This window comes from Neolamprologus multifasciatus, chromosome 5 (genome assembly GCF_963576455.1).
Source record: "Neolamprologus multifasciatus chromosome 5, fNeoMul1.2, whole genome shotgun sequence".
NCBI lineage: Eukaryota > Metazoa > Chordata > Actinopteri > Cichliformes > Cichlidae > Neolamprologus > Neolamprologus multifasciatus.
This window is the reverse complement of record NC_140443.1, coordinates 26,911,651-26,927,555: the sequence shown is the minus strand read 5'-3', so window position 1 is coordinate 26,927,555 and position 15,905 is coordinate 26,911,651. Positions and strand designations below refer to the sequence as shown.

Below are 15,905 nucleotides of genomic sequence, written 5' to 3'. Positions count from 1 at the left end.
CTAACTTTGAGCACAGCGCTATGTATGCGGGAGTGCGAGCTCCCTCTGTGCCCTGTGTGGGGGGCACTTGGTAGTGCACTGGCCCATATATATATATATATATATATATATATACACACATATATATATATGTATGTATGTCTTTTTTGCGTGTGTTGAGGGTGTTAGTGTTTTTATGTTTGCCAGAATCTGCTGGCGAGTCTTTGTGCAGTGTTACATGAGCACATGTGCTAGTGCTAGCGCTGCAACTCCACCCCGTGACCCACACGTAAATGCACACCCGCATGCACGTGCGCACGCAAGAATACATCTTCCCACTCGTGAGGGCTCTTCTTTTGCCAGAATCAATACAGGAGCTTTTTAATGTTTCTTGCCATAGTACAAGTCTGAAACTGGAGCGCAGGATCATAACTGTGGCAGCCAGGGCCTGGCGTTTGGGACGCGCCCCATTTTTTTTTGTTCTGTCCATTTATGTGCTTGTTGTCTGTTTACCTCAAAACAGGGAAAATCTTTTTCACAGGCATATTTCCCATTATGTTGAAAATGTAGCCATATTGAACAAGAATAGTAAAAAACTGGAACAGTCATAATTACATGGTACGTTTGCATTTCTGGTAACTGTGAAAGCTTACCGTAACGCTAAACTGCTGTTTCACGTGGAGATCAGTATTTTTCTCATGGTGTTGATTAATAAAATTCTGACACAGCAGACCCACACACTGTGGTACTCATGCCTAAAACAATGCCTAAAGCACTTGCAAAATACACACTTTGTAGTTGAATGTCAACAAAAAAAATATTCAATTTAACTGATTGCGCAATCAAGTTTGAACATCAAAAGCAAACTGATACACTTTTTACCAAAGCGTTTGCTTTTCGAACCAAAAATAAGAATATTATATACAACACAATAATCAATAACATTTCATTGTCATTTCTTGCTCCATGACCTATTGACTGTTCAGTGATCCATCCACGCTTCAAGAGAGTCTTTCACTCTTTACTTGCTGACTTTGCTCCCTTTGCACTGCGTTGGTTTATCATTCCAATACTGGATCCATGTCTTGAATATTTTGAATGTTCAGCAGCGCTGGCTTCTGTGTCACTTGTCAGTAGAGCTGATTTAATTACGCTAGCAGACACATATTCTCCATCAGCATAATCCTGTGTACCTGTAGTTTGTAGTGCTATAATGGAATGAGCAATGTGAAAACAATTTGTCATCTATCACCAGTAGTACAATGTCAGCGTCACTTTAACATCAGTATTTCTGCTTGTCACTTGTTTACCCAAAGTCTCTCCTGACACTGCACCCGCTCGGTCGCGCGCACACGCACATGCTTACGCTCATGTGTGCGTGCACATTCACATCAGGCATCCCTTAGTACTTTGTCTGAGCTACACCAACAGCCTACAGCCATGCTTACAGGGCATTTCCACTAGGAAGTCAAATCCCCTCTTCTCTCAGCTCACCTGGCAGCACGGAAAGAAAAAAAAAAAAGGACGGCAGAAAACTTTTTAAATGTAAGAGCTGGGGAGCAACTTTGATGGAAAAAAGCGCATCAGGACACAAAGTGAAGGGGAAAGAGGCTTTAACAGGGTAGAAAGGAGATTTCATTTGCCGGGTTTTGGTTGTGTTGGCCTGTGAGTGGGGGGATTGATAGAGGATAGAAGGAGAGCGAGTGAAGAAGGTAGGTAGGAAAAAAAAACAACACTGAATGAAGGAATGGAAGTAAGAGGGTGTAGCCGTGCGCCATAAAACGTCCCACTGCCTTTCCCAGGGCCAAGTCCTCGCTCTATTTCTAATGAACTCATTTATTCTGTTTTGCTGGATTTACCTTCACCAGCAACAAAAGACAGTCTCCTGGTCTGCCTGTCTGAATTCTCTGCTTCAGGGTTTGTTGAGCATCTAGGTCTGTCCTATAGCCTGCCTGTGTTTATCTAGCTCTTGCCATAGGTCAAACACAGACCTCAGACTGTCCTAAACTGCCAAAGGCATCTCTAATTGGCATCTTCCTCCTAAAAACAATATTAATTACAAGCGACTGGTTACAGTAATTTGCTGGTGATGCATTTCTATGTAGCATGTGAAGCCAAACATAGTCCCTTCAAGATGGAAAGGCAGAATCCTCAAAAAATGTTTTTGTGAACCACATATTCTGGTCTGTGTCAAACAATAGCAACAAAGGCAAAAACATCAATCGGCAGCACACTTTGTGTGAACACAAAATCGCATTCTGGTTTTGGCCAAATATTTAATCTCTCCTCCTCTCTCTCCCCGTGTCTCTGTCTCTCCCTCCCTCTTTCTTTCTGAATAATATGCCACTGGGAAGTTAAAAAAAAAAAAAGACTGAGAGCACGGATCCCCACTCCTCCGCTCTTCTTGACTGCACGTCTGTGATGTCATAATCACTCACATCAAAGGCTGTGCGCTCAACACGGCGACTGTCAGCTTCCCTGGAGGCGTCATTAAAAACGAACAGAGCAAACCGAGCCAGGCCTGACAGAAACGCATCAAAACTTCCTAAGACTCACACACACACGCACACATATGCGTAGCTAATGCGTGCTACGCATCCATGTTCACGCTCACACGCAGGCATCGGGGAGCATGCACGTACTAATCAAAGCGTGTGACAGAGACAGACACATGCACACACACACAACACACATATGTAATCATAAAATCATGTGTGCGCCAAGGGAAGAGCTCACATTGCTGATAAAACCCTCAGACTCGCATGCGCACACTACTACAAACTGAAAATCTGCATCTTCTCTGTGACAAAGTGAAAACTTCCTCATCCTGTCATGCAAAAATAGAAGTCGACCATTCAGACGCGCATGTTTTGCTTCCAGCTGCATGTGCGTGTGAACAGCAGCGGCCGCAGCACGTGGACGGACATCTGTCGTAAAAGATGTGCTCTCTTGATATGCATTCACAGTGCACTCCTGTTTCGCTGCCAGCCTGGGACATAATGCAGAGTGTGCACATAAATGTAGAAAGAGTCTACATCTACCAGATTTTCATTCCTGTCTCCTTCTCTCTGTCTATCTCGCTACATACTTGCCCACACACATGGGCGCATGCACACGCACAGACACACACTCATTTACACAAACTGGAGAAAGGACTATAAATAGTATGCCTATGATGTGATGCCGTGTGGTTTATCCCTATGGGTTTGTGTATGTGCGACTGTCAAAGTGAAGAGAGAGGGAGGCAGTGAAAGGAGAGGAGGGGTGGGGGGGTGGCAGATGAAAAAAAAAGATCTTTAAGAGAAAGAAGTGTGGTGTATAGCCAGTGATAAGCATTACATGGCAGGCATGGCAAAGACAGAGACTCCTCTTTGATCTGAAATAAATATAAGTCATTATATGTTAAAATGAGCATCTGTGTTTGTGTGCGACTGAATCCAAGATGTGTTTATGTAAGATTTCGCTTCTGGCTTGACATGTCTTTTCTTGTGTGCGACTTACTCCTGGCAGGGTCTTCTGCTCGTGCAATGCATTCTGGGCTTTCAGGGCTGACTCTCTGGCACAGTAGGTGAGGAAGGCACAGCCTGAAATACAGCAAGAGAGAAAGACACAATTATGTTATGTGAACTGGGGACAGAGGAGAGACAGCTACGGGAGGGGGCTGCACCAATCATCAGCAAATAGCTAAAAACAACACACACACACACACACACACACACACACACGCACACGCGCACAACCACACGGAGTAAGCCTGCAGCCATAACTCTGAAACTCTGTCTACATGGCCGCAGAGGGAATTTGTTCGTGCTTGTGTGTCCACAATAAACAGCATTTCGGTGACTGAACAAATTGAATATTTCTGCGACCGCGAATGCAATCCACTTGCATGCAGAAGGGAAATAAGTGGGACTAAAATTTGCGTCAACGTGTGACGATTTGTGTATTCTGTTGCGCGAGAGCCACCATGCCCCCATCAACACATCAAATCTGACTGAGCTTTCTCCCTGGCAGCCTGAAATAGCAGTTATCCATTCGTCCATCGCACTCTTCTGGCTGTTGTGACAGGGATAGACAGCCTGACAGCTTCTTTCTCTCTCTCTCTTACCCACCCTCGCTCTACTTTACTCCCTCCACTCTTCATTTCTCCATCTCCCTGCTCCATATGTTCCAAGACTACCCACAATCCTCGGTTTTGTTAGCACCTGGGCTGACATGTGGGGGTGGAGAGAAGATGGAGACGCAGGAGGCAAGGAAGAAGAAGCCGTGGGGGAACGTGCGCACTGTTCCCTTGCCACCCCCCGCTGACAGTGAGGCACACACCACTGTCAGAGAGCTGACAAACTGTCAATCTACAGATCAAGCCTAATGATTCATGTGTTTGACAGATTAATAAAACGCTCACAGAGACAATTGCACAATAGGTTGATGCGCAATTTGAGCTCATACTGTACGCACAGGTATTTTGGGTGTTTGCTCACATCCAGGTTGTGGGAAAAATGTAAATATTCTTCATTTACACTCATTTTAGTCACAATCTGGGAAAGAACCAAATGTGCACAATTAGCCTTTGGACTTGTTGCATTACAATATCTGGGAATTTTCCAAAAAAGCGATTATAGAGGTATTCAAAATCATTATATCACAGCAGCAAGAAAATATTTCATAGTGCATATAATATATTTATTGTTATTGCTGTTTCCAATCTGTAAGAACAAAGGTACAGAAGAACCAGAGTTTGTTTTGAGAACATCAGCACCTAAGTCTGAGATGATTATCATAGACCCCTACTTACAGACCAAAGACCAAAAACACAGTGCATTTTAAATAATGCACCCCCTTCTCAAAGCTCTTTGTTCTTTTTAAATGCTGGGGGCTATTTGTTGTTGAGGGTAACATCATGTACAGTATGTGGAAGGAGAGCAGCTTCCATCCTCTCTGCTCTGTGTCTTTAACCCCAGGTCGCCGTGATGGTGGGACCCCAGGGAGCTCTGCTTGTTGGTGTTTTTAATTAACGTGCCTCTCTCTCATTAGGCGAAGTGGGAGCTGGCCGCTGACAGCTTGGCTACCTCCTTGTCCTCTCCGGGCCTGTCGTGTTAGCACTACATGCCGTTGCTGTCCCAAAGGAAGGACACGCGAGCCTCTGATTCACACGTCTGATGCTCATTCACATGTTTGGAGCACAGTCACCTACAGTAATCAGCGTATTCAACGTAGGAAGATGTACTCCTTTGGCTTATTTTACGCAAGAACAGAAATACAATGTTAAAAATTTTTACTCACAAAATACACCTAAGTAGCAAAAGCTAAAATACTCATGATGACATTTTACATTAACATTTTTGAATTATTAGCAGTGTGTGAATATGTAACATTGCAATGCAGATATGGAGATTATTTCATATTTCAGCTAAACAGTTTGCTCCAGAGGTTCCCAGAAAGTTTTGTCTGTTTCACACCCACAGTGATGAATTGCATTTACTGTATATAGAACAGGATGTGCAACATTAGAAGACAGGCTGCATAATGTTAGTTATGTATTTGTTTGCCTGCAAAGACACTTGGCATGCAGAGTGGAGGAACTAGGTGATCTAATCACCAATAAAATACACCACTTAGTATTTTATTCCCAAACAAAAACAAAAGGTAAATCTATTTTATTTATGAAATCATAATTTCCATTTATTCAAATGCACCTGCCTTCCCCACATTTTATAATCTACCCAATCACAACAGCAGATGTAACTCTGAGAGTAAAAGTAACCAAAGGCATGCTGGATTACTACATATTAACCCGTGTGATCACTGTGCATTTTGTACATTACACCTTAACCTGGAAATGGCTACATATTATAGCCGTCTCGTATTAAGTAGAGCATACTGTAATATAGAAGAAAATGAAAGATGTGCTAAGTACATTTATTTAGATTCACTCACGTATGAGAGATGGATGCTCTAACATGACTAAATACACAAACACATACGCATGCACGCCAACACACACACATGAAAAGTGACAGTCAACAAATGTTCAATTTATCATCATTGTCACAAGTCAGATGCTGGCAGCAGCTCTAGTATCTGACTAAGACCCATATTGGCCCAGGAGAGAGAGATAAGCTGTTTGTTTCTGCTGTCAATGCTGCCAATTTGGTTTCCCATCACTTCAAATTCAAATCAACAGCAGCGCAGAGGGGGATCTGAGAGAATGTATGTATGTGTGTGAGAGGAGAGGAGAGAGAGAGACGATGGAAGATGGAAAGAAGGGCAAAAAGAAAGAGGGGGAGGAGAACAGCAGAGAGGAAAAACAGAACAGCGAGGGATGCTCGGTAAGAGACGGAGAGGGAGAGAGAGTAGATAAGATCACCTAGCGTCTGTGAACACCATCCCCCTGTGTCCTACACTCGCTTCTTATCTCAACTGCAGCAGACACCCTAAAGGGACACACACCCACCGAGAGGGAGAGAAACAGAAAACGAGCGAGAGACTGAGAAAGAAGGAGGGAGGGAAAGAGAGAGAGAGAGAGAGAAATATGGGGAAGGAAATGAGAGAAGATGAAAGAAAGCAGCAGGGGAATGGTGGAGGCTGAATACTTTCTGGTGGAGGAAGAAGAAAGAAATCTGCCATCACCAGACCTTATTTAAACGACAGCTGTGTTGGACCACATGGAGCTTTGACCTTGTTGATTTGGAAAACCCAAATTTGATGAGCTGCCTTTGCCAATGGGTTGCCCAACAAGTTGCCAATGGGACTGATTCATTGTTTGTTTAAACATTCTGTTGTAAAAGATAACTCAACGAGGAGGGATCATTCATACCAAAGAACATTTTCCTGTATATACATTATATAAGAATCTAGAGGAGTTTAGCGATTAGATACCGATAATGCAACATAGCAGAGCGGTGTCCTGAACAAAAGTAGGAAATGGGATAGGACCCCAGAGTCTAGATGCTGGTGATGGAGCAGGGTAAGCAGATGGCTGATGGAGACTTCGTGTTACTCTCTGATTATCCAGGATGAGGTGGAGATGGAGAGGAATGCAAAGACAGTTGAAAAGCAGTTGAAGACAGAAGAGCTATGTGCAGAAAGAATAGGGATGGTGGACTGATCGTCTTGGATAAGAGGGCAAGAAAATCATTGGACCGCAAAGTTGCAGTGATTTTGGAAGTGGGAAAGTGGCAGTGAAGAGGAGAATTGCTCAAACATGTAATGCGCACATTTGTATGGAAACAGATTCTCCTTATTAAGCTAAGCTTCATTTCAATGACTGATGCCGGGTATCAAGTCAGGACTTTGGCTAACATTACCCCCAATTTGAAACGAGTGCTTCAATCCAACTTGTGCTTTGCAAATCAGATATTTGATTTTTTTTGGGGGGGTTATATTTTAGCTCATGAGGAGCTAAGTGCTGTAGTCTGTTGCTAACTTTTTTTTAAGTAGAAGGAATCCACACAACCTTTCCTGGTTTTGAGGATGTGGAATGTTACATGTAGACGTACATATGTTGCCATTTCATCCAATCTAACAGTTTACCTCGTTAGTAAGTAGCAACATAGATTTATCAGTTCATCAGTCCATTCTGATCCACTTATCTAATTCAGGGTCCCAACTACTATAGACAACCACACCTATGGGCAATTTCGAATCACCAGTTAACTCCACCAACTGTGTGTCTTTGGACTGTGAGAGCATGCCAGAGTAACTGGAGAGAACCCATGCGACACTGGAAGAACACGCAAACTCCACACAGAAAGGCTCAGGACAGATGGTGGATTCGAACCCAAGACCTTCTTGCTATGAGGCACCAGAGCTAACCTCCATGCTATAGCAATTCGAACAAATGTTAAACAAATACTAAAACATGTATCTAAATGCTACTTCATTATTTCTTTTTTAATAGCTAAAGACTGTCAACACATTTAAAACTGGGTGTAAAGGTAATTAAAACCCTCAGATTCCCAGAAACAATATAGCGACCGTGATCTCTGTGACATCCATGGCCCAGGTTGGGGACACACCATTCTTCAAATTCTCCTTTGAAACTAATTATAATCCTACTAAAATTAAAAGGACTAATGAATTAGTGCTCAGCACTGTTACCGGACACATGAATCACTTTTTACCAGCATACACTGCCTGATGCCACCCAAGACTAAAAAACTTGAGGGACAATGTTATTGTACAGAATTCTCTAATTATCTTCTGCCTATTAATTCAGGGATTGTAAAAGGCGGACATAAAAAGTTCCCTCCTCTCGCTCTCCCTCTCTCTCTCCTTTTATTCCCAGCTACAGATGAGGAGAAACTCCCCGTGATCATTTAAATATTTCAGAACAACTTGGTAAGAGCCTAAAAAGAGTCAATAGCATTAAAAAGCTTTATCCACGGCACAGCTGAAATCCCTGGAACTCTGCCTTGAAAAACTTTGGCATGAAACTTTATTTGAGGCTGTCCAATTTCAGTCAGTCAATAGAAATCTCCACGTCTCCCCCTACCTCACTTCTGTTAGCACTTATCTTCACCTGAAAGGGTTGACCAAGGACAGACTTTGCTCAATAAACAGAGGAATGTTTTTTCCTCCTTTTTAAAAGATTGACCTTAAGACAAGAACGTTCTGACTGGATTTCTGTGAGTGCTGAGGCTTAGATAACGCTCTTCAATTCACTCTTGAAATGGGTCAGAGTAAAGACAAAAATTCTTGACTTATTGTGTTCAGAGAAATGGCATATAAAGCCTTGGTCTTTTAGTCGTATGGTGAAAATGAGTAGCACTGAGTGCAAAAGTGGAATACTAATAAGTGTTATATTAAAAGAGTTACTCAACGATACAGTTGCCCTTGTACTGCTGTAACTGGGACACTCGGTATGAGCCATACAATTGCTATTCAGTCTGTATCTGGTTTTCAAATGCAATAAAATTAAAAGAGTAAAGTTAATACTTGCAATGCAGAGAAAAAAACTGATTTTAAAAAAAAAAATAAACACAGCTATTAAAACCATGTCTCTATAGCTATATTCCCATCTTATCTTTATTCGCTGCAGAATCATTCTCGCCATTTCTCTAATGCATATGTATACAGGGAAATGTTTAGGATGACTTAAAGTGGCAGACTTGAGAAAAATAGAAAAAAAAAGTCACATATCTCCAAGTAAATCTGATATCGAAGCGTAAAAGCCCAGACAAGCCCCCTCACTTTTGGTTCTGCGAGGAATAGTAATTCAATAAAGTGAGCAGCAGCCGCTCATATCCCCTTCACCTTTGCTGACCTTTCAGATCATTACTCACCAAGGAAGAAAGAGACAGAGGATAGAGGCTATTTTAGGGGACACAGCCAAGGTCTCCGGGAACATGCCAACTTTCTCCTGTATCGTCTTAAAATCTTTAATTGGCTGCTGTAATCGCTGATTAAATGAAAAAAAAAAAAGCACTTTGAAGCCCACAGTACAAGCTCAGAGAACAGAACTGAGTGTATGAGTGGAAAAAAATAACTCAGTTGCTCACATTGAGCATCTTTTTTTTTCACTGTGTGAAAGAGTCCTTAAAAATTCAGGAGTTGTTTCAGGGGACGAATGAATGTTGGTCTTGATTATGATATTATTTCAGCAGAGTGAGGCAGAACTAAGGGGCAGTGTTATGAAAGAGGAGGTGAATTCATTTGTAATAGAGTGTAATAGCAGTCTCAGCTCTCCCATAGGCAGCTATATGCAGATCCCTCACCCTTCTCTTCGGGGGGAACTGGAAGAATCCATAATATAGAAACGCACAACAAGCGTGCCACTGAGGGAAGCAGAGAGCAGGAATAGATAGAGCAAATGTTAATAACCAGGTGATGGATGAATCTCTGAGGGACGGCACTTCTGTACGTGTGTTATATTTTTTTCCATTCTTAAAAGTGCAGGACATAGTCATTTTGAACAATAAAGGGGACTCCGGTTGTAACTAAATTACTTTTGGAGATGAGGATATGAAGATCGTAAAATAAAAGTCATTATACTGTATTCTGTGTGAATACTAAGTTCTGATTGACTCGGGGTGTAAAATAAATTTTAATAACTGGGCATTTTCTGCAAAACTGTTAAATCATCAAGGCAAATCAAAGCTTGCTCATGGTTTGAATGTGAATTTTAAGCAGCACAGTGAAAAATACCCAGAATAAATTACTCCCAGATTGCCCTGAAAGATGTGGGCAACTCGACTGGGAATAAAAACAACCTTATTTCGGATAATAGAAGCTTTGAAAACCAGGTAACTTTACATATCAATGTGGTACCTTTAGGGGGATAATAAAGGGAGACAAACACAATCGACATTACAGGTTCATGCAAACTAAAAACGTTTTTTTCCCCGATGCAACGTCGTTTTCAATGAGCGGGGTAGTGTTTTAGACTTCAGTAGAAGTCCCTACACATCTAAGCGGTATGACACTGTAGGAAAATGATTGGGATTGTCACTGTCATGGGACTTGTCAGCGTCTCCAAGGATACGCAGGAGAAGCAGCAGATGGGAGTCTGCCTTTTAACATCTGGTTAAGGTGGTTAAAGGGTTGTTTTCATGTGTTCTTTTTAGGGTTCACCTACATAGAACTTGTGTTTTCAGGTTGAAGGCCATCTGATTTATAGCACCGACTCCTAATCTAACCTTTCTATGCTTCAATGCTATTCTACTGTGAATATTAAAAAACAATGACAGTAAAGGAACAGTGAACAGCGATGCATCAGTATGTAATGAGCTGGGAGTACCGGTGAGCTGACCTGATGCCTTCTAACATTACAACTACGCCTTTTTCGTTTGTTTCTTTTCTTTTGATTGTGACATACATGTGTGAGAAACAATGAGAACTTTTAAATGGTTTGTGCTTGTGTTTGTGTGCGCGTAAGTCCCTGAAGACAACAAGTCCCATCTCTCGCCCTGCTTGCCAGAGATGCCGTCTCTAAGCTGTGCTAATCGATCGGTGAAGGAGGAAAAAGGGCCAGCTTTAATGTGTTGCATGTGAAGGATTTAGTGGAGAGCACAGCCATTGAATCAATGGAGTAGAAAATGCATCATTAGGACAGTGTCAACTCCCTCTGCCCCCACAGACACACACAGTTGCAACAACCCTCACTCAACCTCCACTCCCCCCCCCCCCCCCCCCTTACCCCGAGTGCACTGAAAACGTCCACATATTCATACAATCGCATGACGTGAGGCGTGCACAGAAAAGGCACGCATGTGATGCTTCAGCTCTCATAGCACAGAATAAAATACCATCTTAAACAGCACTCACTCTGAGTGCATCCCATGAAACATGGATGCTCGAACACCCACTTGTATGAGCTTGTTAAAAGCTCCCCTGATGGCAAAACACAGACGTTAAATGTCCCAAAAATCCAGGCAGACGAATCACCTCACTTTCATCCTGCCGCTGCCATTTTGTCAGGAAATGTTTTGGGGGGGGGGACTAAATTTAGCTTTTCATGATATATCAATTATTAAAACTGCAGTGACTCCTATGACGAACTTAAAGTCTGAACCCGGACATACCAGGTCAGTCACTGTGGGAAATTTATTGAGGCAGAGACTAATAAAACAACGTAGGACAGATAACAAATGGGCATTTCTAAGCTCATGTTACTATAGTTCAATGTATTATATGGGAATATTATACTTTAGTCAGTGGAAAAACCTCTTAAGGAGTGTTTGGACTACTGTGGGACACCAAAACGCTCCTTCAAAAACAGCACTACACAGCAGTATAGGATTTATAGATGGTGATGGTGATTTTTTGGTTTCTTGTGTATAAATACCATTAAGAGACAGACTATACCGGCCCAGTGTGTGTGACAGTTGTGTGTACAATGTGTTTTCATCATCTGTAGTCTGCTTTACTAAGAGATTTTGTTATGAAATGGTACTTGTAGGTTTTTCTTAGTTGGAAAAAACTGACAGTGAAACACAAACCATGAGTCACACCTGCTCACGCTGCACTCGTTTAATGGATCTAAAATTAACATGTTCAAAAGTTGCTGTGTGGATTTGAATGGGGATACTGACTGACTGAAATTAACTGAACATAAATTCAATTCAAGATAGATAGATAGATAGATAGATAGATAGATAGATAGATAGATAGATAGATAGATAGATAGATAGATAGATAGATAGATAGATAGATAGATAGATAGAGGGTCAACAGTCAGACAAGGACCAGGAAAAACTGATTAATCAAGAATCCATCTCCAGATGAATCATGTATCACTAAGAAGACAAAGTGACAAAGTGAATTCTGTCATGGGAGTGGTCCCATGTCTCATCCCCCTGGTAAAACACTTACAGGATAAAGACTCCCATTAATATTCCTCTGAGCTCCTCTCCACTCCACCTGCCTCTCTCTTCTCCTTTCCTCTCCCTGTCCTATTATCCTGCCTCAGCGGACATCCTGTCCTGTCCCGTCCGCCTTGCCAACCTGCAAGATGGAGATGAGAGGACGATCCAAATGCAGAAGGGGGAACATGAATCATTACACTTCCTGTTGTTGCACACCGTCCGGGGAAGGAAGAGAGAGGACGCCCCCGGGGCTCCGATTGATTCCGGAGACTTAATTGGGTTTATTAGCCAAGATGTTGGGCCCCGTGAGGAGGCTCCCAGAGGCCGCGGAGTCCCCCCCCCCCCCCCCCCCCCATCCCCATCCCCACTCTTCTGAAGGAGAAAGCCTGCGTAATTGTTTTCCCTCCATCTTCTGTGTCATTGTCAGATGGGTCCTGCGGGATTATTAGCAACCCCAGGTCCCTCAATAATTCATCCAGAGCTATTTATACACAGATGGAGAGTCCTCTAAAGTCTCCCCCAGTGAGATTATCTGACGCTTAGACAGACAGACAGAGAGGGAGAGCAATGAAGAGAAACCGGGCTACAAAGGGAAAAGCATGAGAGAGACAGAGAGAAAATGGGAGAGACGTACAAAGAGAGTAAGAAGGATGGAGAGAGGCAATCACAAAAAGAAATGCAAAGACGAGCAAAGCAAGTTTGACAGTGAGAATGAGAGACAGCGGTGGTTTAGGTAGGCACAATGACAACGATTCTGGTGTGCATTGAGTTTCAAGGTGAAACTCTCTGCTCTGCTTTGGCAAAGTGAACAAAAGCACTGTCCCGGGAATAGCATATCCTCACACAACACACATTAATGGCTTTTAATCTTCCCCCCTTTTTCCTTCATTTAACACAATTAAGATGTTTGCAAAGCTAACATGGACCACTAGTCGCTATAGGAAGGACAGATGAAAGACACTCAGGGATTTCCATATACAAAGTAAACACAGTTATCCATCCTTTCTAACGTGTCAGTGCGTAAGACCAACAAAACAGCAGCCAGCCATTTCTTAAATCACCTAATAATTCACTAACATAACATTAACACATTAGCATATTAACATTAGCGCATTAAACAGCCTCTAATCCCAAACAGATAGTGGCTGGGCTACACAAGGCTGCGCGACTGTTGGCTTTTAATAGCTTTGCAGATACCTGTGTCTTTCCGCCTGCAAGTTAAGGGGACATTTTGTTGTCGTCAGACTAATGAAGCCTTTGGCGCACAAAGTTGATTTTCAAAGTCTCTTTGTTGGCGCTCCAGCCACAGATAATTATATATATTCATCCCCTTTGGCAGTCACTTTTATCCAGCTCATTTAGAAAGCTTGGCTTCCTCTTGGACAAATTGGGACATTGAAAGGCAGATTGGAGTGATAGTTTTTACATTTTGCATCGATGGCACATTAATCAGGGCAACTACGGCTATGGGAAAAGTCTCAAGCGCCCTCTGAAACACAAGCCATTTATCTGTAACAAATAGTATCGCCGTTAAAGCTATGCCTTTATCTAAATGCATTGTTTCATTCTGTATGAATATCTTCCGAAGTAAAATTCTAATTTCCCAAAACATGGGAGCTTAAACCCCTTCAACCTAAATCTAATAAACTGCAAATAAAATCTGGGTTTTGGAAATGGATTTGAAAGCCTAAAGCAGTTCACACACACTGAGGTGTGTCAGCGAGAACATCACCTCAAAACATAACTGCATTTCTATGGATGCTGTGAACAGCAAATCTGCTCAGTGAACATTTTACATTTTGCTGTTTTCTTTTTAAGATAAGTTTCAAAATGTTTTCCCTTGTATAAAAAAGTATTAGATAGAATTCAGTATGTTTTATACATGAGAATAAAAAAACGTTTGGATGGAAACGTTTTCAGAAAATGCCAATGCAAACTAATTTGGTAACTTTTAATCAATGACTAACAATCAATGGTAAACTGAGTATGTCACTTACTTTTAATTGCTGTATGCAATTAAATCATAATGAATAATAACACCTAGGTTTATAACACCTGCTTTAATGGACATAAAAATGACGTGGAGGAAATTCACATGACTGAACCTTTGTCTTTAAAAGGCATAAACTGTAACACTACAAATGACTGGTCAATATACTGTTTGGTAATTGTGAAATAACCATTCACTTGAGTTCAGTTAACAGTTTACTATTTATTACTGATGGTTATTATGGATTTCCACCACTAGTTTGACATTTCTTCTAAACTACTGGGAAAGTTTTTGTTAGCTTTAGGTAAAGCCAATGCCAAATTAATTGCTGCTGCCCACTGCGTCCTTACAGTATTGATGAACAGTCTATAAAGTAAGAACACTTTTCTCTCGCTCTCTCTGCTACACACCCACACATACACCCCCCCCCCCCCACACACACACACACTTCTGTTGCTCCGGGGAAAGCAAAGCTTATCAACTACCCAGTGCTCACACACACTCACACACACGCAGACTTCACTGTCTCTATCTATAAACCCCATGAAATCATTCCACACCAAGTGAAGCAGGCTATGTATAGGTTTGGCCAGGGTTCCATCTCCTGTTCTGTGATTAAAGGACCAAACTAATAGGCTCTGTCTCATTGGGAACCTGTGTGGGGCTGGGAGAGACCTCCGAAGCCATTAAATTGCAAATCTGTAATAATTTGCTGAAGGCTTTCTGTCCAGATCATTCCCTGGGCTGATTTGTGCATTGAGGTAGCGTTCTGAATGGCCAAGCACAAACCCAGCTGAGCCCACCAGCTAGCCAGCCAAGTTAGTCTACAAGGGGGCACGCTCCAGATGCGCATGTACACACACACACACACACACACACCCATACACACACACACACACACACACACACACACACACACACACACACACACACACACACACACACACACACACACACACACACCATATTTACTTTGCAAGAACAACAATACAAAGTTTCACAGGGTCCTTTTCACTTAATTTGCACCAACAGTCTGCTTCTAATTAAAGCCAAATTAAATAAAGGCGTGAGCTAATACACTTCATAAGTCCATGCAAGTTCAAACCTCCTTTTTGAGGTACAGATTTGTGGAATGGAACCCTCTTAAAGACCATAAAAGATCTTTTCTACATCAGCTTACATGTGATGAACACAAACGTTCGGTTATTTTTTTCAGAGAGTCAGCTGAAGACATTTTTTTTTTTTTTTACAAAATTATGAAAGACTTTTGGGTGTTTAAGGGTCCATGACCATGTTGGACAGGGGGCTTTAGATTGCAGGCAAATCCCACGTCCCAGCTTGTTAACTTGTTATTTAACCCTGTAACAACAAGTTACATATTTGATACATATTTGATACCAGAGTTTTTGTGAGTTTTTGAGACCACTGTGATTTCCCCCCCCTGAAAATCGTAAAATAAATTGCACAATACACTTTTAAGCAATAAGTTGCACAGAAGCAATAAATTGCACAAATTTTACACAGTACAGCAAATACAGATTTCAACTAGTTTTTCCATAAAGAAAGATCTGGTGGTTCTTCAGCTTTAACAGCTAATCAGTTCCAAACTAAAATGAAACATCTGCATTACA

The 15,905-nt window shown here is 41.9% G+C and overlaps 1 protein-coding gene across 11 annotated transcripts in view; it reads right to left on the bottom strand.

Annotated features, from left to right (window-relative positions):
• Positions 1 to 15,905, bottom strand: part of celf4 (CUGBP, Elav-like family member 4) — a 93,895-nt gene that overhangs the window by 68,643 nt on the left and 9,347 nt on the right. For all 11 annotated transcript variants that reach the window (XM_085160602.1, XM_085160600.1, XM_085160603.1 and 8 more), the window contains exon 2: positions 3,481 to 3,563. In XM_085160602.1, coding sequence (XP_085016728.1) covers positions 3,481 to 3,563 — 83 coding nt within the window. The remainder of the gene's footprint in view (positions 1 to 3,480; positions 3,564 to 15,905) is intronic.